Here is a 17,728-nt window from a genome sequence, read left to right as displayed (position 1 = left end):
GATTTAATTATGACGCAATTATAACCTTCAATCGCTGTCAATATTGTGCGCCTAATTCTTCGGATTTTATCGCAATGATGAGTTATGGTTCCATCATTCTTGTGAAGGGTAACCAATTGTGAATTGCCAATCATTAACCGTGGTTTTTATGATTTCGTGCCTCCAATGTTTGCTGTGACATCTTCACACGTTTTTTGTTGCATGTTTTCAGATGTCTCTTCTCATGCTTTCCACCATGGCTATTACTTAGTTCTGTGGATGAAGATCATGCAAGTCTCTTTTGCAAAAACAACAACAAAGTATCCCACAATTTTTCACATGCAGAGGAGAGAAATTCCCAGTGGTCACACTTGGAAGAAGTAACGCACTTGCCAATATGGAAAAGGGGAAAGCTTGAGTGGATAACCGTAGGCTCCAATGAAAGAAGTGAGATCAGTTGTTGGAACTTTAAGCAGTAAACTTGTTTTTGTGACTAAATGTTGACAGAAATAAAATACGTAGAAAGGTACTTCGATCGTTCGTGATGAAACTGACTTAAAAAATTATACATCCACGGATATGAAGACCGTAGATTGCATGAACATTGGAAAGATCAACAACGAAATATCATACTCTTTGGTTCTTTCGGTAAAGTCACCCAGGTATAAAATCAAATAAATCACGACATTTCAGGCGCAACACAAGCAATCATCATCAGGTGGGAAACCACAGCAAGAATATTTTTTTTTTGCTGACGTGGGAGAGGTTAGCAATCCGCATGAACAAGCCAACCACCACATCTCAGCTGACCTACAGTAGATTCTGGAACGGAAGAATTTGCACAAATGACCAACATGTGTAGCCTTTGTAGACTATGAAAAAGGCATTTGGCTTGTGGTGCAAATCGATGCAGTGATCCAAGGGCTTCGCAAGCCAAGGCCGAACTTAAATAATTTTGAAGTTATAAAACCCATTTACAAAAAATAAAACAGCTACACCGAGATTGCATCAAGAAAGTAACACAATACATGAACCACAATACCTTGCGGATCTTGTCAAATAGCATAAACCATCATGCGAACTCCAGTTATCCTCACAACGACTTATAGCGAGACATCGCACAAATTTGGTCACTGCATCGTGTACTTTCAGATGGGTTTCTGCAGCAGTCTGGAACGCTCTTCCTTCCAATATTAGGAAACCACTGAAGCTATGCACTTTTAAATCTAGATTTTAAACCACTTTCTTTAGAACTTCTTTTTGCGATACGTTTGTTGTCCTTCCCCCGCACCTCTGATTAGCGCGGTTGACTACGTATGGTGCGAAAGAAGTTCAAAATAAATACAGGCAAATAGAGACATACTCTCTCTGTAGTTATTCACAGTGAAGTTAGAAATGTTTACAAATAAATACTCGGTAAAATAAAGGTATACACAAAAATATAGAATATATTCACCATTTAGGATTTGAAGGTATCCCGGTATAAAAAATGATGAGAGGAACAGGAGGTTTGAGTCATGTTGAAAAAGAGGAATTTAAACATGAAAAGCAGCACGCCCACGTGCGTAGAGAAACATTTTTTAACGAGACCATAATACCTGCGATGACGTATGGATTGAAATAATTGGACACCGACAAAGAAAATGGAACAAAAGTAGAAAATTGCCCATGGAAGTAGTAGAGATGCATGCTTGGCATTCCACTTTGAGACAGGTAAAAGAAATGCATGGATCAGGGGGAAGAAATCTAATTCTAGGTTTGGGCAGGACAAATCGCTCAACGGAACGATGGTTAACGGATGCCACTGGCGACATAGAGGCAACAAAGGAGCGACAACTCGCCAAGAGAACAACCTGTTGAGATTAAGTGATGATATCAGCTCATGTGGAGAAGTCAGATGAACTGTGGAATCATAAGATCGTGTGGGATGGCGACGGCATTGCGATACCTTCAGCCACCAGTGGATAGCTCATGGCTGATGATGACGAACGTTCGTCATGATGAGTTTGTAAAAAAATAATTCTAAATTAGCGAGTGAATCGCACTTAATGTTGACTATTTTAGCGTGAGTTAATTCTGTATACAAATGCCACAATGTGGCACTATTCACTTGATTGCTTTCATTTAAATAATTTTCATTAATTTAAAAGTTTGATTTGATGTAAAATGGCAATTAATAGAATAATTGCAGTTCTTTTTATGTTATTTACAAATAAGTTTTCCATTACATCACCTTGAGATACGGGTCGCATTTCGATGCTGTGCAGATCAACTCCTGTAGTTTATCGTTAATTGGCCAATTTCTAAAATTATTCATATGGTGATAAGCTGTAAATATTTAAGCTCAGGAATTTTTTTACTGACGATTCCAAAATTGCAAATCACAAACTTTCTAAAAAGAGCCTTATTTTTGTTAATGCTACATGTGATTTTATTGCACATAAACACGACAATGCATTCATTGACTTAACTGTTCGTGGCTGAATACAAAATCAACTGCCGGACCCCTCGTAAATGCGTTCAGCATAACTAGACATGTAATGAGACATAATCCCAGGAACGTTAGTGCATATCACCATAACAAATAAATAAAAAAATCCATGTATAATGATATGTCCTTGGTAGCATGTCACAACGGAAGTGACGGTTTCCTGACAAAAGAACATGAATGACATCCAATGTTTATATCTAGACATTATTGGGTGCATGCGGTCCGTAGGCAGTAATTGGCTTTCAGGGTGTTGGTGGAATGAAACAGCTTTGGGTATGAGCAGTCGGGGCCTTTCACTGAGGGCAGTGAAGCAGAACACACAGTGATGACACCGCCGAGTGTCAGGTCGCTGTGTTCCCTTGAGCGGGCGAGCTCACAGCGTGACGCCGGGGAGAGTGGTTGTAGCATAACAGCAAGTTGCTGAAATCAGCGTAGCTTCTTAAGAGCTCTACAATTGTGGAGTCGACGATATTTTCAACGAATTAGTTTTTTCATGTATAAAACCAAAAGTCAAACTCAATGTGCAGAGCGTAATGCCAAAACTTAGATTTTTTTTTATGCTACGATGTCACTTTGCAAGAAATAATTACATTTAAAAAATAACAGCCACTTGCTTTTTATTATGGAAGGTTTTTTTTTGCAAGTGATGTGACGAAGACGCAAGGCATTTACTCTCTTCAGAGAAGGCACCAACATTTAAAACATTTAACCAGCGCACACAGCAAGAACTCGATCGAAACTCAGCACTTGCAATAAAACAGAGGGCTTAATGAAAATAAAGTGAATCTGCACACAACTGACAGTAAACAATCGAGCGAGGAATACCGTGCAACTGTGGAAACAATGCTTAAATGTTGTTGGGGGTATTTGGGCTTAATGCTAACACTCACGAATTAATATTCTTGTGCCGCAGATTGCCAAAAGTGGATAACCCCGGTGCTGGGTCTGCGAGCCATGTACTTTTTGGGATATTTTGCTTTCGGTGTTGGCACTGGTCTGATAGCCATCATTCCCAACATCGACTCCACGCTGGCACTGTGCACGGTGTTCGGGATCATGTCCAGCACGTTATACACCGTGCCCTACAGCCTCGTTGCAGAATACCATCTGGAGGAAGAGGTAAGTCGCTACAACCTCACCTCCCAGTAGCACCATTGCATGCAGATATGAATTTTATATTTTTATATACTTTTTAAATTTTATAATTCTATATTTATATTCTTGGGGTCTTTCGGTATATATATATTTATGTTCCTTTGAATCACAAAGGATGTGCAGGATAGAGTAAAACACAAACATGGAGTGCTCTACCTGGACCTTTAACACAATTAGGATATACTGTACATTGATTGCACGCAATCATCGACATAAATATTTGCAAGTATCCGGGAGCGGACTTTTTCCCCACTTTCTTTTGGCTGCAGCATCATACTGTAGAGGCAAATAATTTTGTTTAGCATGAAAATTAAAGCAATTTTTCACTTAATACTGACTCTGATCTATGAGTATAACCAACTAAACACTAGGCCATCATTTATTAAAAAAAAAAATCTGAATTGTTATAAGCATTCCAGCCCTTCTAGAACATTATTAGAATTTGGTTCAATCGGTCAGTGAGTAACGATAATCTATGAATTTAAGTAGTCCATATAAGTAACAAACTGAGCTGTAACTCGGGATATCCTCGTGCCGCCCCCCCTCCACCCAATAATAATGTGAGCAACCTACAGTAACTGCCGGCTCCGTTTCTAACGATTCCGCTACAGTTTGGGGTGGCGCCTCCCTTGCTACAGCGCTGGGAACTGATGGAAAATTTTAAAAGGAAATGTATTTGATTAAAAGAGACTTCAGTTCAATATTTTACATTAAATGCGACATGTAAAACATATACAAAGGCTGCTCATAACATTTCAGAGATGCTCAATTATGTATATGAATATAAGCATGCAGCGTGAATTGAAGGCAGACAAATTAAATATTCTGACTTAACCAATGGCGAAAGGGCCTATGTTACAGCATCGGATGCATGACTAAATTCATTAGCAATGCATTTGGTAGTATTGCCTCATTACAGGGTTTTGAAATAAACATACCATCAGGCCCGCACATTCCATTATAAAAAAAATCTGAAAACGTGGTATGAGGATTGATAAACACGGCCCCACTGCAACGGTTCAGGGATGGTCAAGATTTGGAAGGAATTACAGATCAGTATCATAACTGCCTGCATGTGAGAGAGAGCACCATGGTGCCGAGATGTTAATTACCTCGCGTGGTATGCAGGACGTCGTGGGTTCGATCCTGACCCTGACCCCTGTATATTTGGAGTTTGCGTGTCTCTCTCCCCGTAGCCGCATGGGTTTTTCTCCGGGTCCTCCGGTTTTCCCCCTCGACATTTAGAAACACGTGTTTGGTGTATTTGGCTGCTATAAAAATGTCCACAAAATAAGACACTCCGTTGAGCTATCATTTGTGGTCAGGTTGCTTCTGAAAAATCGCTTTATAGTAGCTCAGTGGACCTTACCTGGTAAAATAAAACATAGTTATCAGCTTGGATACGACAGGAGACCTATTCTTAAGAGGAGAGACTTGAATATGTAGCACCATTATTATTACTTACATTATTACGAAAATATGAATACTGGAAGCACGTTGTTTGTGAGCAGATATTTTTAGTGTGCGTAATTATGTTATTGCGTTTTTGCAAAGACCACATCAACCTAAATGCATCTAATATCAGACATTGGAGTCGTACATATGTTGAACTTCTTTTGCACCGTATCTAGCCAACTGTGCAAATTGGAGGTGTGTTGTGCTAATCAGAGGTGCAGTGCTCATCGAACGGTGGAGTTGACCACCATGGCTTTGCCAGGCCTTGGGGCCTTGAGATGGCCAGGAGATGGCAGTGCAGATTGTTTCCCCCTCGTTGGTTTACTTCCACATGGCTAAATTCATTAGCAATCCACATGAAGCCAAGGTGCGCATTCATGGTATTAGGCCAACCATGGCAATACAGGGCCCTCCGAAAAAAAATAGACACTCAGTGAGGTTTCCCTGGGGTACATATTTGGAATTATTATCACGAAGATGCTACAATTATACTCTTTGGTTTTTTCGGTAAATTCACGTAGGTAAAATAAAATAAATGGAAACAACTAAATTAAATCACGACGTTTCGGAGGCAACACAAGCTTCAGGTGGAACAGTCACAGCAAAATAGCTGTATCAAGTGAAGAGCTCTGAGACACCTGAGATTATATACAGGTTAAGGGGGGGGGGGGGAGGAGCCAGGAAAGGAATGTGGGTGGGGAGGGGAGGGCTAAGTTAAGCCGCCTTTTGTGATGCTGCAGGGGGTTCAGGGGAAGCGGTGGTGCACTGCACGAGAGCGAGTACAACCACTGGTAGAAATGGAAATGGCTGTACAATTATAAGGCAGCTAAAGTTGGACTTGGTTGATGACATCTTTCCAATGGTTGCTCTCGGCCGACAGAGGCAATGCCACTGTCATTATGGATAAACTCGTACAACAACAAAATCCAGGACTTACTCAATGATGGGAGTTACTCAAAAATTTAAAGTGATCCTATTAACAGCCTAACGATAAAAACCAACAAGATCATCACTAGTTCGACTTCCCTAATCGACCCAACCAAACGTCCCTCCCTAAAACCCTCGGCTGCAAGACCCCACTACAATCCATCGGGTCCACGATCAACTCCCCTACCTACAAGCTAGCTCGTTTTTTTATCAGATACTCTGCTTCCCTTCACTGACAAGACCACCTCAGCAGTACTTAACTCAACCCAATTGGTTTCTATGGTCAAGGACATTGTACTATCTCCTGACGATATCCTCGTCAGCTTTGATGTGGTCTCTCTGTTCACCAAGGTCCCAGTGCCTGACACTATAACAATAATTGAAGATTTGATCCAACATGGACTGAACCCTGATGTACCTGTGCTGGTTAGGCACTGCCTCACCAACACTTACTTTACCTGGAATGGTACCTTCTACAAACAAAATGAGGGTACCCCTATGGGTCCCCCTTGTCACTAGTGATAGCCAATGTTTTCATTGAGAAATTAGAATCGGACGCCATCCAGACATCCACCCTTCGTCCTTCCCTGTGGAAGAGATGTAGACGACACTTTCGTCATTTGGCCACATGGCCTTCCAGCTTTGAACCATTTCCTAGACCACATCAACTCCAGACACCCATCCATCAAATTCACCATGGAAGTGGAGAAAGATGGCAAGCTGCCATTCTTGGATGTTCTGTTTGAGAGGAAGACTGATGGCTCTTTGGGACATTCTGTTTACAGGAAGTCCACCCACACAGAGTCCTACTTGAAGCCTGAGTCCCACCACCACCCGGCTCAAAATCATTCTCATCAAGCTGTTTCTCCCACCATACAGAAACAACCACCTGATAGTCCGATCAAAATCATCACACTGCCATACATAGCAGGCGTTACCAAAAAGATTTCCAAAATTCTAAACAAACACAAGATCCAGGTCTGGTTCAATACAGTACACAAAATCCGTGATCTGATCCCATCTGTAAAGGATGTCATTCCTGACTTACAGTACCCCGGTGTTTACAAATTGAGTTGTACCTGTGGTGACTGCTATATCGGGGAGACGAAACGACATATTTCTGACCGAATTTGGGAGCACAAATCAGATTTGAAACACGGCAGAACGAATTCTTCGGCCGTGGCTGATCATTGTTTCAACACAGCGGGTTCTCATGACATTGTTTTCTCCGATACCAAAGTACTATGCAAACCTCCCGGTCATTACCAAAGATTTGTCCATGAAGCCATCCAGATATACAAACATAGACACAACTTCAACCGAGAGGATGGTTTTAAATTGAGCAACCATTGGAAAGATGTCATCAACCAAGTCAAACTTTAGCTACCTTATAATTGTACAGCCATTTCCATTTCTACCAGTGGTTGTACTCTCGTGCAGTGCACCACCGCTTCCCCCGAACCCCCTGCAGCATAACAAAAGGCGGCTTAACTTAGCCCCTCCCCACTCACGTCACTTCCTGGCTTCTCCCCCCCGCCTTAACCTGTATATAATCTCGGGTGTCTCAGAGCTCTTCACTTGATACAGCTATTTTGCTGTGACTGTTCCACCTGAAGACAGAAGCTTGTGTTGCCTCCGAAACGTCGTGATTTAATTTAGTTTTCATTTATTTTATTTTACCTACGTGACTTTACCGAAAAAACTAAAGAGTATGAATCCTTGCAGTCACTAAAGCGTCAAATCTAGAATGCTACAATTAATAAAAAACTGAATGATTTTACTGAAGCGTTCATGAATTGCAGTTAAATTGTGAGTCTTACTCTTGGAGATCAGTTGGTTCTGCCAGTGTTTTAAACAGCAGCCTGGCACGATGTTGGAATCATGTCCGAGACAATATGATCATCAAAATTATACACCATAGGGCTTGTTGCATTTCCGACCATCAACACCTAGCCATTGAATTGAAGCACGTACACCAAGCCCTCAAGATGAATGGATTTTTGGATTGCACAACCCGTAAAGCTGTCACCCCAACCGTTGGGAGTGAACCACCTGAGGACCCAATCAAAACCATCACCTTGCCATACATAGCAGGGGTCACAAAAAATATTTCCAAAATCATGAGCAAACACAAGATCCAGGTCCGATTCAGCATAGTACATAAAATTCACGATCTGATCCCATCTGTGACATGCAATACCCTGGTGTCTACAAACTAAGCTGTGTCTGCGGCAGTAGTTACATTGGGGAAACTAAGCGACATGTCTCAGACCGTGTTCGCAAATACAAGGCGGATCTGAAACACGGTAAGACCAACATCTCTGCCGTGGCTGATCATTGTTTTAACGCTGTGGGCACACATGAAATTGATTTCTCCAAGACGAAGGTACTTTGCAAATCCACTGGTTATCAACAAAGATTTGTTCATGAAGCCATCCAGATATATAAACACAGACACAATTTCAACCGAGAAGATGGGTACAAACTGAGCAATCATTGGAAGGACGTTATTAACCAGGTAAAGTCATAAATGGCTGTGATGCTTCCATCCTACCTGCCTATGTTTGCAGTTATTTCCGACTCTCTGAGTTACATTACCTTGTTAAATGTCTTTACATTAACAGGCTAAATGTCTCACTAACATAGCTGCTGCTCCCTTTTCCTCGATGCGGCGGTGTCGCTCGTTGTTTAATAGGCTGAATGTCTCTCTCATTAACACAGCTGCTGCTGTGGGAGCCGTCTCACATTGACATGCTAATCTCTCATCTCGAGCAATACAATGGCGTTCTTCAGCACCGTAACCGTGGGGTTACATTAACAGACTGACATGCTAATTTATAGCAATACAATGGCCGAGGTATACCTAGCTCTGCGATCTTACATTTACTTGCAAATTCCATCGCTAGCCCCGCCCACTTACCCTTGGGTTATACCCATCTCAAACCTTTATAACCTCTGGCCTGCAGTAGCTCTCTCGCTATATTTATTCCTGCCTCAGCAGTCCGCCTGCTGTATTTTTTCACCTAAGGACGATTGCTTGTGTTGCGATCGAAACGTCGTGATTTTTTATTATTTTATTATTTTTCTACCTACGTGACTTTACCGAAAGACCCAAAGAGTAGGAATTCTTGCAGTCACGAAAGCTTTAAGCCAATAACTATTAATACTATTGTCAGCTTCACTAGGTTTTTTTAAATATTTTAATTAATTGTCTTGCTTGTATAAGTATTTTTTATTTTTAAAATAGTTCATTCTTATATATACGTAATTAATCTTTTTTTATAGCAATAAGTAAATAATAAGTGCTCTCCGGTTGCCTGGGTGAAAAAAAATCCTGGCCCAGCCTGGCTTAACAATTCAAAAAATAAAAAGTAGATGTGTTTTCACAATGCGCACGTGATTTAAAACTGGACTAAAGCATAGCACACAAACTTAGAATGTGAAAAATAAATGTTATCTTTCCCTGCAAATGTTATGTTTGAGCTATGGGACTTGATATGCTGCTTGTGAGAGTCCATCTTTTATGAGAACATACCTCCAATAGCTATAAAATGTTATAACACATTCCTATTTTTCTGCAAATAATACTTACATGCTTTTGTCCATTCTAAAAGGCATAATCTTTTACAACTGAAAACATTTTTTTAAATGATAAATCAATATATATGTGGTGAATGTAGTGGCCTCTAATGGCTGCAGGGGTCACACATTTTTAAAATCCTGAACTTGTACAATTTGTTGGCCAAGCACCCAAAGCAAAACAACTATTTAAAAGAGTCCAGGTAAATCATACATTTGTTTTCAACTTGGGATGCGTACAATATTCACTCACTCGAAGAGAGAGAGGAAGAGAGAACGACTCAGAAGTGTGAAGAACCATAGACAAGCAGGTAAGGCAGCCATGCGGTGCACTGGTGCCAAATTCCACCCTCCTCCAAAGCTCTGCGGTCCTCTATATATTAAGGTGTTCTCAACCAATTAGTGTTTACATGAGGTAAGAAACTGGAGCATTCGGAGAAAACCCACGAGCGTGAGTGGCAACACTCTATCCCCGTACAGATGGAACACCTGGAGTCCACATTTACTGCACTGCATTATCCTGGCAAGCTAGGGTATGGTACATTGACGCCCGTGGGAAGGAAGATCCACAACGTATGTCACGATCCGCCAACACTGACCTCCACGGTGCTGGATTATAGACTTGTGCCAACACCGTGGCTCGGCACAGTCAATGTTAAACTTTAACCACATGTTAATCACTGAATAGATGAGTAACAATACGATCTGCTTTGGCCTTCAGTGCATTCTACTTTAGCTCTGACTTACTATGTATATGGGGAAAGGCTATGACGCCCATTGCTTTTTATAGGAAAATGCTTTGACTTGACGATAGCTTTTTAGTAATGGAGCAAATTCTTCAGCAGGTGAGGCAGTTGGAGAGTCTCAGGCCCCTCCAGTGTCTCCTGACGCTATGAGGCTTATGAAATAAGGTTCCAAAACCATCGTGTCATAAGCTGTTGTTTTCAGTGGATCCAATAGGCACTCCTGAGATTGTCCTTCCATTTGTCCAGGGACACTTCAAATATCATCACAAATATTCCAGAATGTCTGGACCAATTTCAGTGACGGCTAAGCTTACCAATACCATTGCGAGATCTTCTGTACAGTTTTTAGATAAGGCAACAAAACACTGGAAATAAACTTTTAACTGGCGCACCAGTGTGATTAAGTGCATGTGCATTACAATGTGTGACATGCTGTGGGTATACACTAGGGCTGAACGATTAATCGATTTCAAATCGAAATCGCATTTGAAACAATGCGATTAGCAATTAGCAAAGGCTGCGATTTTTGGCATTTTAAAAGTCCTATTATTGGAATTATTGTAAATTTATTTAGCTTAACAATTCTATGTTTGATTGGTCTATTTCAATAAAAAAATACATGTTGGAAGCAATTCATATATTTTAAATTCTCATCCTTGCATTATAATATACAGAGCAGTTCATATTTTGATGGTATCATGTGCTAATGCTCAATCACATGTTTTAAATCTGTTACACAGTGAATATTGAACTGAAGCTTGACTTAAAAAAAAACTTAATCACAAATCAAATCGCAATATCTGTCAGAAAAATCGCAACTACATATTTTCCCCAAATCGTTCAGCCCTAGTACATGGCACGTAATTATATTTTTTATACAGCGCCAAATTGAAAGATCGCAAAAATGTCAACACCCCATGAAAAAAAAGCTTTTAAAATTCTAAATATATTTACAAAATAATACAACGAATGTGAACGGATTGCACACACAACCCTCTCCTCCATGCCCTCCCCCAAATCCCTCCATCGTCACTCCACGCACGACATCGGCAAACCGGTCACGATCGTACGACGAAACGCACGCACGCGCGACTTAACAAAAGCGTTCACCTGTTGCCCACCCCACCCTACTGCCCGCCCGTGCCGTGCTGCGTTGCGCTTTACAGATGGCGCAGCTCGGCAGCGTGGGCGAGTCTGGCGGCGCAGTCCAAGCCGCGCACCGGGGCGCCGGCTTGGACTGCGCGGCGCTCACGTGCATGGTGCAGTTGGCGCAGATCCTGGTCGGCGCCGGCCTCGGCGCGATCGTCAACGCCGTTGGCAGCGTGGTGGTCGTGGCGATCTCGGGGTCGGCCGTCGCGCTCTTGGGCTGCGTCTTCATTGCTGTGTTCATCCGAAGCTGAGCCGTGATTTACGATGGTTCGTTTTTTTGAATGTGTGTTTTTCACCAAACTCGACCACCCAACCTTTGAATGTATCCGCACAGCGAGCGGAGAAACTTTCGGCCGCTTTGCTCAAATATTGCTGAAGCGAAAGGTGCCGTGACAATTGTGACAAAGTTCAGAGGTTTTGCATGTTTTACACGGTTTATTCCTTGTCTCTTCAGATGGAAATGTTACTATTTTCGAAAAAAATTATACTCCAGGTGTTATTTAATCATTTTAATATATACACACACAAGGAATGTGTGTGATTAATCCTGTAGTTTCCAAACTAGAGTTTGTAACATTCTAAGGGACTAGAGATACACATACTTTTAGTTGGTGATACAGTTTAATATTTCTAATAATATTGTTATAAAGTCCTTTGTTAATACACTACTGGATTGAGGTACTGCCTCACCATTATAATCATGTGGGTTTAGTAATAGGTTTTTACCCTTTTTTCTGCCACAAAAACTGACACCTTTATTCAAGGCATCATGTTTGCAATAACCACAACACAAGCAGTCAAAATGCAAACAAGAGACAACTCTGATAATAAAATGCACTGTCCTTGAATTTGATTGGTGCACACCCGAGACGGCTTTTCTTAGAGCCCAGTCTCCATTGGTGTTGGACCAGAAGACGCCAAAAGGCGTACAACTCAAAAACAGCGCACCATCAGAGTATTGAGAGCTCGGGGTAAGCACTTACATTATGATACCTCATTTGCCAGTAACAAGATATAGTAATAGGTTGTATTGCATTTTGACTGCTTGTGTTGTGGTTATTGCAAACATGATCCCTTGTATAAAGGTGTCAGTTTTTGTGCCAGATAAAAGGGTAAAAACCTATTACTATATCTTGTTACTGGCAAATTAGGTCTCAATGTAAATCATGTGGGTTGTTTGTGCATACTTCAAACTGGGCAGCGTGGGTCAGTGAGGGGGCGGAGAAGGTACCGAACTGGTTTAGATATCACTCCACTTTTGTGAAATGTAGATGGTGATCAAACTCAGGTGATGGGGTTCGTACAGTGATGCGTTAACCACTGCGCCACCACTCCACTCCAGTTGATTATATTTACACTACAATACAGATAGTGCATTGTCTGTGGGCTTTATGCATTTTGGCGTCCTCTGGTCGAACACCGTTTGAGGCGAGGCTCAAAAGAAAGCTGTCTCTGGTGTGGACCAATCAGTTTCGAGGACAATGCATATATTATCAGAGTGTTTTTTTTGCATTCTGACCACAAGCATTGTGGTTAATGCAGACATGATTCCTTGTAAAATGTTTCAGTTTGGTGTTTTAACATCTTAACATCTGTTTTGTTGCCAGAAAAAATGTGAAAAAACCTTTAATCATATTTTGGTACTGGCAAAGGAGGTCCCATTATGATACAATACAGAATTATAGCTACACTGAAATATCACGAACTCAAAAGCGTACAAAAGGCAAAAAAAAATGGTTGACACATACTTAAAATACGAGATGCAAACCCCACGTAAACATTTGAAATACGCTAATTATTCATTTCAAGTGTACAGAAATCGTATTTGTACCCAATGATGTTGTGAGAGTTCTTCTTGTCTCATGATAAAATACCAATGCAAGGCATCCTTTTAAGCCCGCGTTCCCAGCGAATGAGATGAGGTGCAAACCATTGGGCGCATATCACTAATGACTGTCCAATATAACACGTGGAACGTCTGGCCTCCCCTCGGCTACTCTAGATGTATATGTAGCCAATTGCTTTGTTCAAACGCCGTACGAGAGAAGGAAGACTCGATGGCGGGTGTCTAATGTTATATAAACCTGCTTTTTGTCCTCCTGCAAGTGTCATGTGATGATTACATTTCTTTTGGATGAAGCAATCCCGATGTGATTTTTTTGTTGTTGTAAAAGTTATTTGTGTTCAACACTCACACATGCGATGAGTGCAATGGATGTACTTCATACACTTCACTCTGTTTCCACCAGGCAAACGTGGCTCGCCATATTCATTAACATTCATACGCGATTGCATTACACTGAGCAAATAAAAATAAAATCTTGCCCATTAGTCCCTGGTCATTGCACCATCCGTTCCAAAATGTGATACGAAATGCATTGTACGAAATGCATGTCAAACAATCTTCTTTACCAATAAAAGGCATTTTTGTCTGTCCGGCTGTCTATCTGTCCGTCTGTCTGTGGACGCACACTTGCGAAGGATTTGGCTCGCAAACCGTGGGGTTTACGTTTAAGAAAAGTAGCCAGGCACCATGCGTGTAAGCCCCGTGGTGAGCCAGCGCTATTCCGTTTTCCCATCTGTCAACTTTAAAGTAGTTAAATTAACAATTTTGTGCTATTATTGATTTGAAGCTTTCGGGACTGCAGGAATCCATACTCCTTGTTCTTTCGGTAAAGTCACGTAGTTATAAATACATTAAAATAATAATGGTACAGATACAATGGGAGGCTGATCGATGCCCGGGTGCGGTCAAGGGATGGCTCCCTATTGCTCAACCATGTTGTGTATTGCTGATAATCTGGTAATTGCTGCTTACTCAGAGGAGGTGTGGCCTTACCATCAGCCCCACCAAAACTAAGCACCTGCCTGGGTATTTTGTACCATCGGACACTCCACCCCCACAACTCCCAATTGGTGATAGGGCAGTTGTGGAGAGAGTGGAGAGTTTCCCATACCTTGCCAGTGTGCTCATGACCGGCTCCAGTTGAACAGCATAGGTCTCACTCCGAATCAGTCGAGCGGCATTATCTTTTCATCGGTTGCGTAACGCTGTGTGGAAGCTACCTGGTCTATCGCTCCGCACAAAGCTTCAGGTCTTCTCGGCCACAGTCATTCCCTCCCTTCTCTGCGCTTGCGAAATATGGACCCCTCCTAATGGAACTTCTTCGTCGGTTAGAAACATTTAGGCTGGCCTGCCTTCGATCAATCCTGGGTTTAACCACGCTGGATTGTGTGAGCAGCTCAAAAATGCTTGAAAGTCGTGAACAAAGTCCCATCAGTGAGCTCCTCCGGCAGGCAAGGCTGCGTTGGCTGGGTCATACAGCCCGCATACCCAGCTACCACATGCCTAAACAGCTTTTGTTCGGCCAGATCGAGGGGGCTAAACGGGCGCGGCGCGGGCTAGAGAAGAGATGGAGTGATGTGGTACAGGAGGATGTGGAGCTGAGTGGACTTGCCGATGACTGGTACCAGCGGTGTCAAGATCGGCCTCTGTGGAGGAGGCTCGTGAACGACGCTACTGTGCAGTTGGAGGCAGTCCCCCTCCAACAACAACGGAAGGCGGAGGAGCGACGTTCACAACAACGAGCCGAGCGCTGGGTGGCTAAAGCACAGCAGGTTGGCACGGTAGGGGGCACAGGTGGTGCATCAGCCAGTCGTCTCAGTCAACCTGTGGCATCTGGGTCTGCCCCATGATCTGCCAGCGGGCGTTCGACACTTCACATGGCCTCAAGGTGCACATCGCCTGGCACAAGCGTCGTGGTGACGTCACCGCCACTTAGTGGCGAATGGCGGTTGTTGATGTGTGTTAGTCCATATGTGTGTGTAAGTCCATATGTGTGTGTGTGAGTCGATGTGTGTGTGTGTGTAAGTCGATGTGTGTGCGTGGGTCCATGTGTGTGTGCAAGTCGATGTGTGTGTGTGATTCAATGTGTCTGTGTGTGGGTCGATGTATGTGTGTGTCGATGTGTATGTGTGTGTGTGTTAGTCGAAGTGTGTGCGTAAATCCATGTGTGTTTGCGTCAATGTGTGTGTCAGAATCAATGTGTTTGCGTGTGTAAGTCCATATGTGCGTGTAAGTCGATGTGTTTGTAAGTCGATGTGTGTGTGTGTAAGTTCATGTGTGTGTGTCTGAGTCGATAGGTGTGAGTCAATGTGTGTGTATACGTCTATGTATGTGTGTGTGAGTCCGTGTGTTTGTGAGTCGATGTGCATGTGAGTCGATGTGTGTGTGTGTTTTTTCGCCTGGGCAACGCCAGATACTTCCCGCTAGTATTTTTTATACGCGGCTGCTCCTGCACACGTAAACAAAATCATCTGAGGATACGTATTCTTTTATTTATAATGGAAATGTTCCATGCGTATAAATGGTAACTGTTCAAAGCATGCCTCTACTGTAGGCTTTGAGCAATAGCGTTTGCATTATGATTGCGGAATATTTGTGCCAAGTCCAAATGCCATTAATTTCTCCAAACCTATACAAACTAGTGGTGACCTGCAAAGTAAGAAAAGTAAAAATCCATTATTATTATCATCGTCATCATTTACTTCCGTAGTGATCTTTAGTGTCAACATTACTGCATTGTATCACAAACTGGACGCAAAGCAACCCTTTATAGATTAATGGGACAATTGTTGATTGCAGAGTCCTCCAGGAAATCCGCCTGTGTGTGTCTGCCCGTACCGCAAACATGAAACTGAATGCAATATTTAACATGTTATGATGAAAGCGATGGAGCCCTACTACTCAAAACTATCACACATTTATTTGTATGTTGAGTCAACAGCTCAGAAATAAAGTGATCGATCCACACCCCGAATTTACAATTCCAAAACTGGAACTACAGGATGATTGGTGTTTGTGTGTTTCAGATATAACTGCCAGTATTTCTCAATTGTGGATGTCTTATAAAATATGTATACATTTCAAAGAGTAGCAACATTTCAAAGAGTAGCATAAAAATATGTTTACTGGAACACAAAGAATAAAGAATAATCAATTGACAACGTTGCAAATTACTGGCCAATATAATGTGTTACCTTTGCAAAAACAAAGGACATAATTCATAATAAAGGTTCTTGGGTTAGATCGCGTTTATTTATAAATGTGTCGTAACCCTCCACCACCCGACACGGCCAATCAGCAAAAAAAGTGTCACGTTGACAAAGACAAATAATTCACTACTTCAGCCCACCGGTGTGTTGAAGAGTTAATCCACATCTACAGTTTGAGTACGACGTTTCGCTGGTAAATACTTCCAGCATCATCGGGCAATTCGCCAGAATGGTAAAGCCCTCGCTTGCTCCTGGTTTTATATAGGGCAGCAGGGTGACGTCATCACTTAACTCATCAGGTGCAGTGATTAGAGGCGGAGGGGGGGTGTAATGTAATTATATAATCGATTAGTAATCAGTCATTGGTTATGATTAGTAATGAGTTGTAGATTAGTAATTCTTTAAATCAAAATGTAATGTGTATTATTTAATAATACGCTTCCAGGCCGCACTAAGCCGGTAGCTGTCAGAGCGATTAAAGTTATTCTTGTTCCTCTCAATTTCAATGGATTCTCTAATTAGTCTTTGCCAGTAATAATTAGTTTTACACACCACTGCAACATTGTCAAAATCAATTGAGTGTCCTTGTTGACAAGCATGTTCTGCCACTGCCGACAGTTGTGTTTGAGATAATTTAATATTTCTCTGATGTTCTTTTAGTCTTACGCTGATGTTACGTCCCGTCTGCCCAATGTAGCAGCTGCCACATGAACAATTAATCCGATATACACCTTCTGTTGATAGTTTAGGTAATGCGTCTTTAGTGCAAGATACTAGTTTTTGAATTTTGTGTACTGTACCAAATCTTACTGTAATGTTTTGCTTTTGCAAAACACGGGCTAATTTGTCAGTTACTCCTGAGATATATGGAATTTTTATTGTTTTAACAATCTGGTCGCTTTCAGTAGTATTGCTTTGCGATCGTGATTTCGCATTCAGTGCTCTGTTAATTTGAGCATTATTGTAGCCATTCTGTCGTAGTGCGTCTTTAACGTGTTTAATCTCTCTCACTAGACTCTCACCATCTGACACTGTTTTCGCCCGATGTACGAGCGTCTTGATAAGAGAGGATTTTTTTTTTTTTTGAGCTGAATGATGATGTAATTCTGCATTCAGATAGGCATCAGTGTGCGTTTGCTTTCTGTAAACGCTGTGTGTTATTTTACCGTTTAGTCCATGTCCAAGTGAAATA

General features: G+C 41.8%; 1 protein-coding gene across 1 annotated transcript in view; it reads left to right on the top strand.

Annotated features, from left to right (window-relative positions):
- The window catches only part of SLC45A2 (solute carrier family 45 member 2), a 29,089-nt gene extending 15,172 nt beyond the window's left edge, over positions 1-13,917 (top strand). The window contains exons 6-7 of the mRNA XM_032953415.2: positions 3,384-3,589; positions 11,499-13,917. Of these exons, the coding sequence (XP_032809306.2) occupies positions 3,384-3,589; positions 11,499-11,732 (440 nt within the window). The 3' untranslated portion in view covers positions 11,733-13,917. The remainder of the gene's footprint in view (positions 1-3,383; positions 3,590-11,498) is intronic.
- Positions 13,918-17,728: the final 3,811 nt, after the last annotated feature.

The sequence above is a fragment of the Petromyzon marinus genome, chromosome 13 (genome assembly GCF_048934315.1).
Source record: "Petromyzon marinus isolate PM22_M1 ecotype Great Lakes invasive population chromosome 13, UKy_Petmar_22M1.pri1.0, whole genome shotgun sequence".
NCBI lineage: Eukaryota > Metazoa > Chordata > Hyperoartia > Petromyzontiformes > Petromyzontidae > Petromyzon > Petromyzon marinus.
Note: the sequence above shows the minus strand (reverse complement) of the source record. Positions and strands in the feature narration are given on the sequence as shown.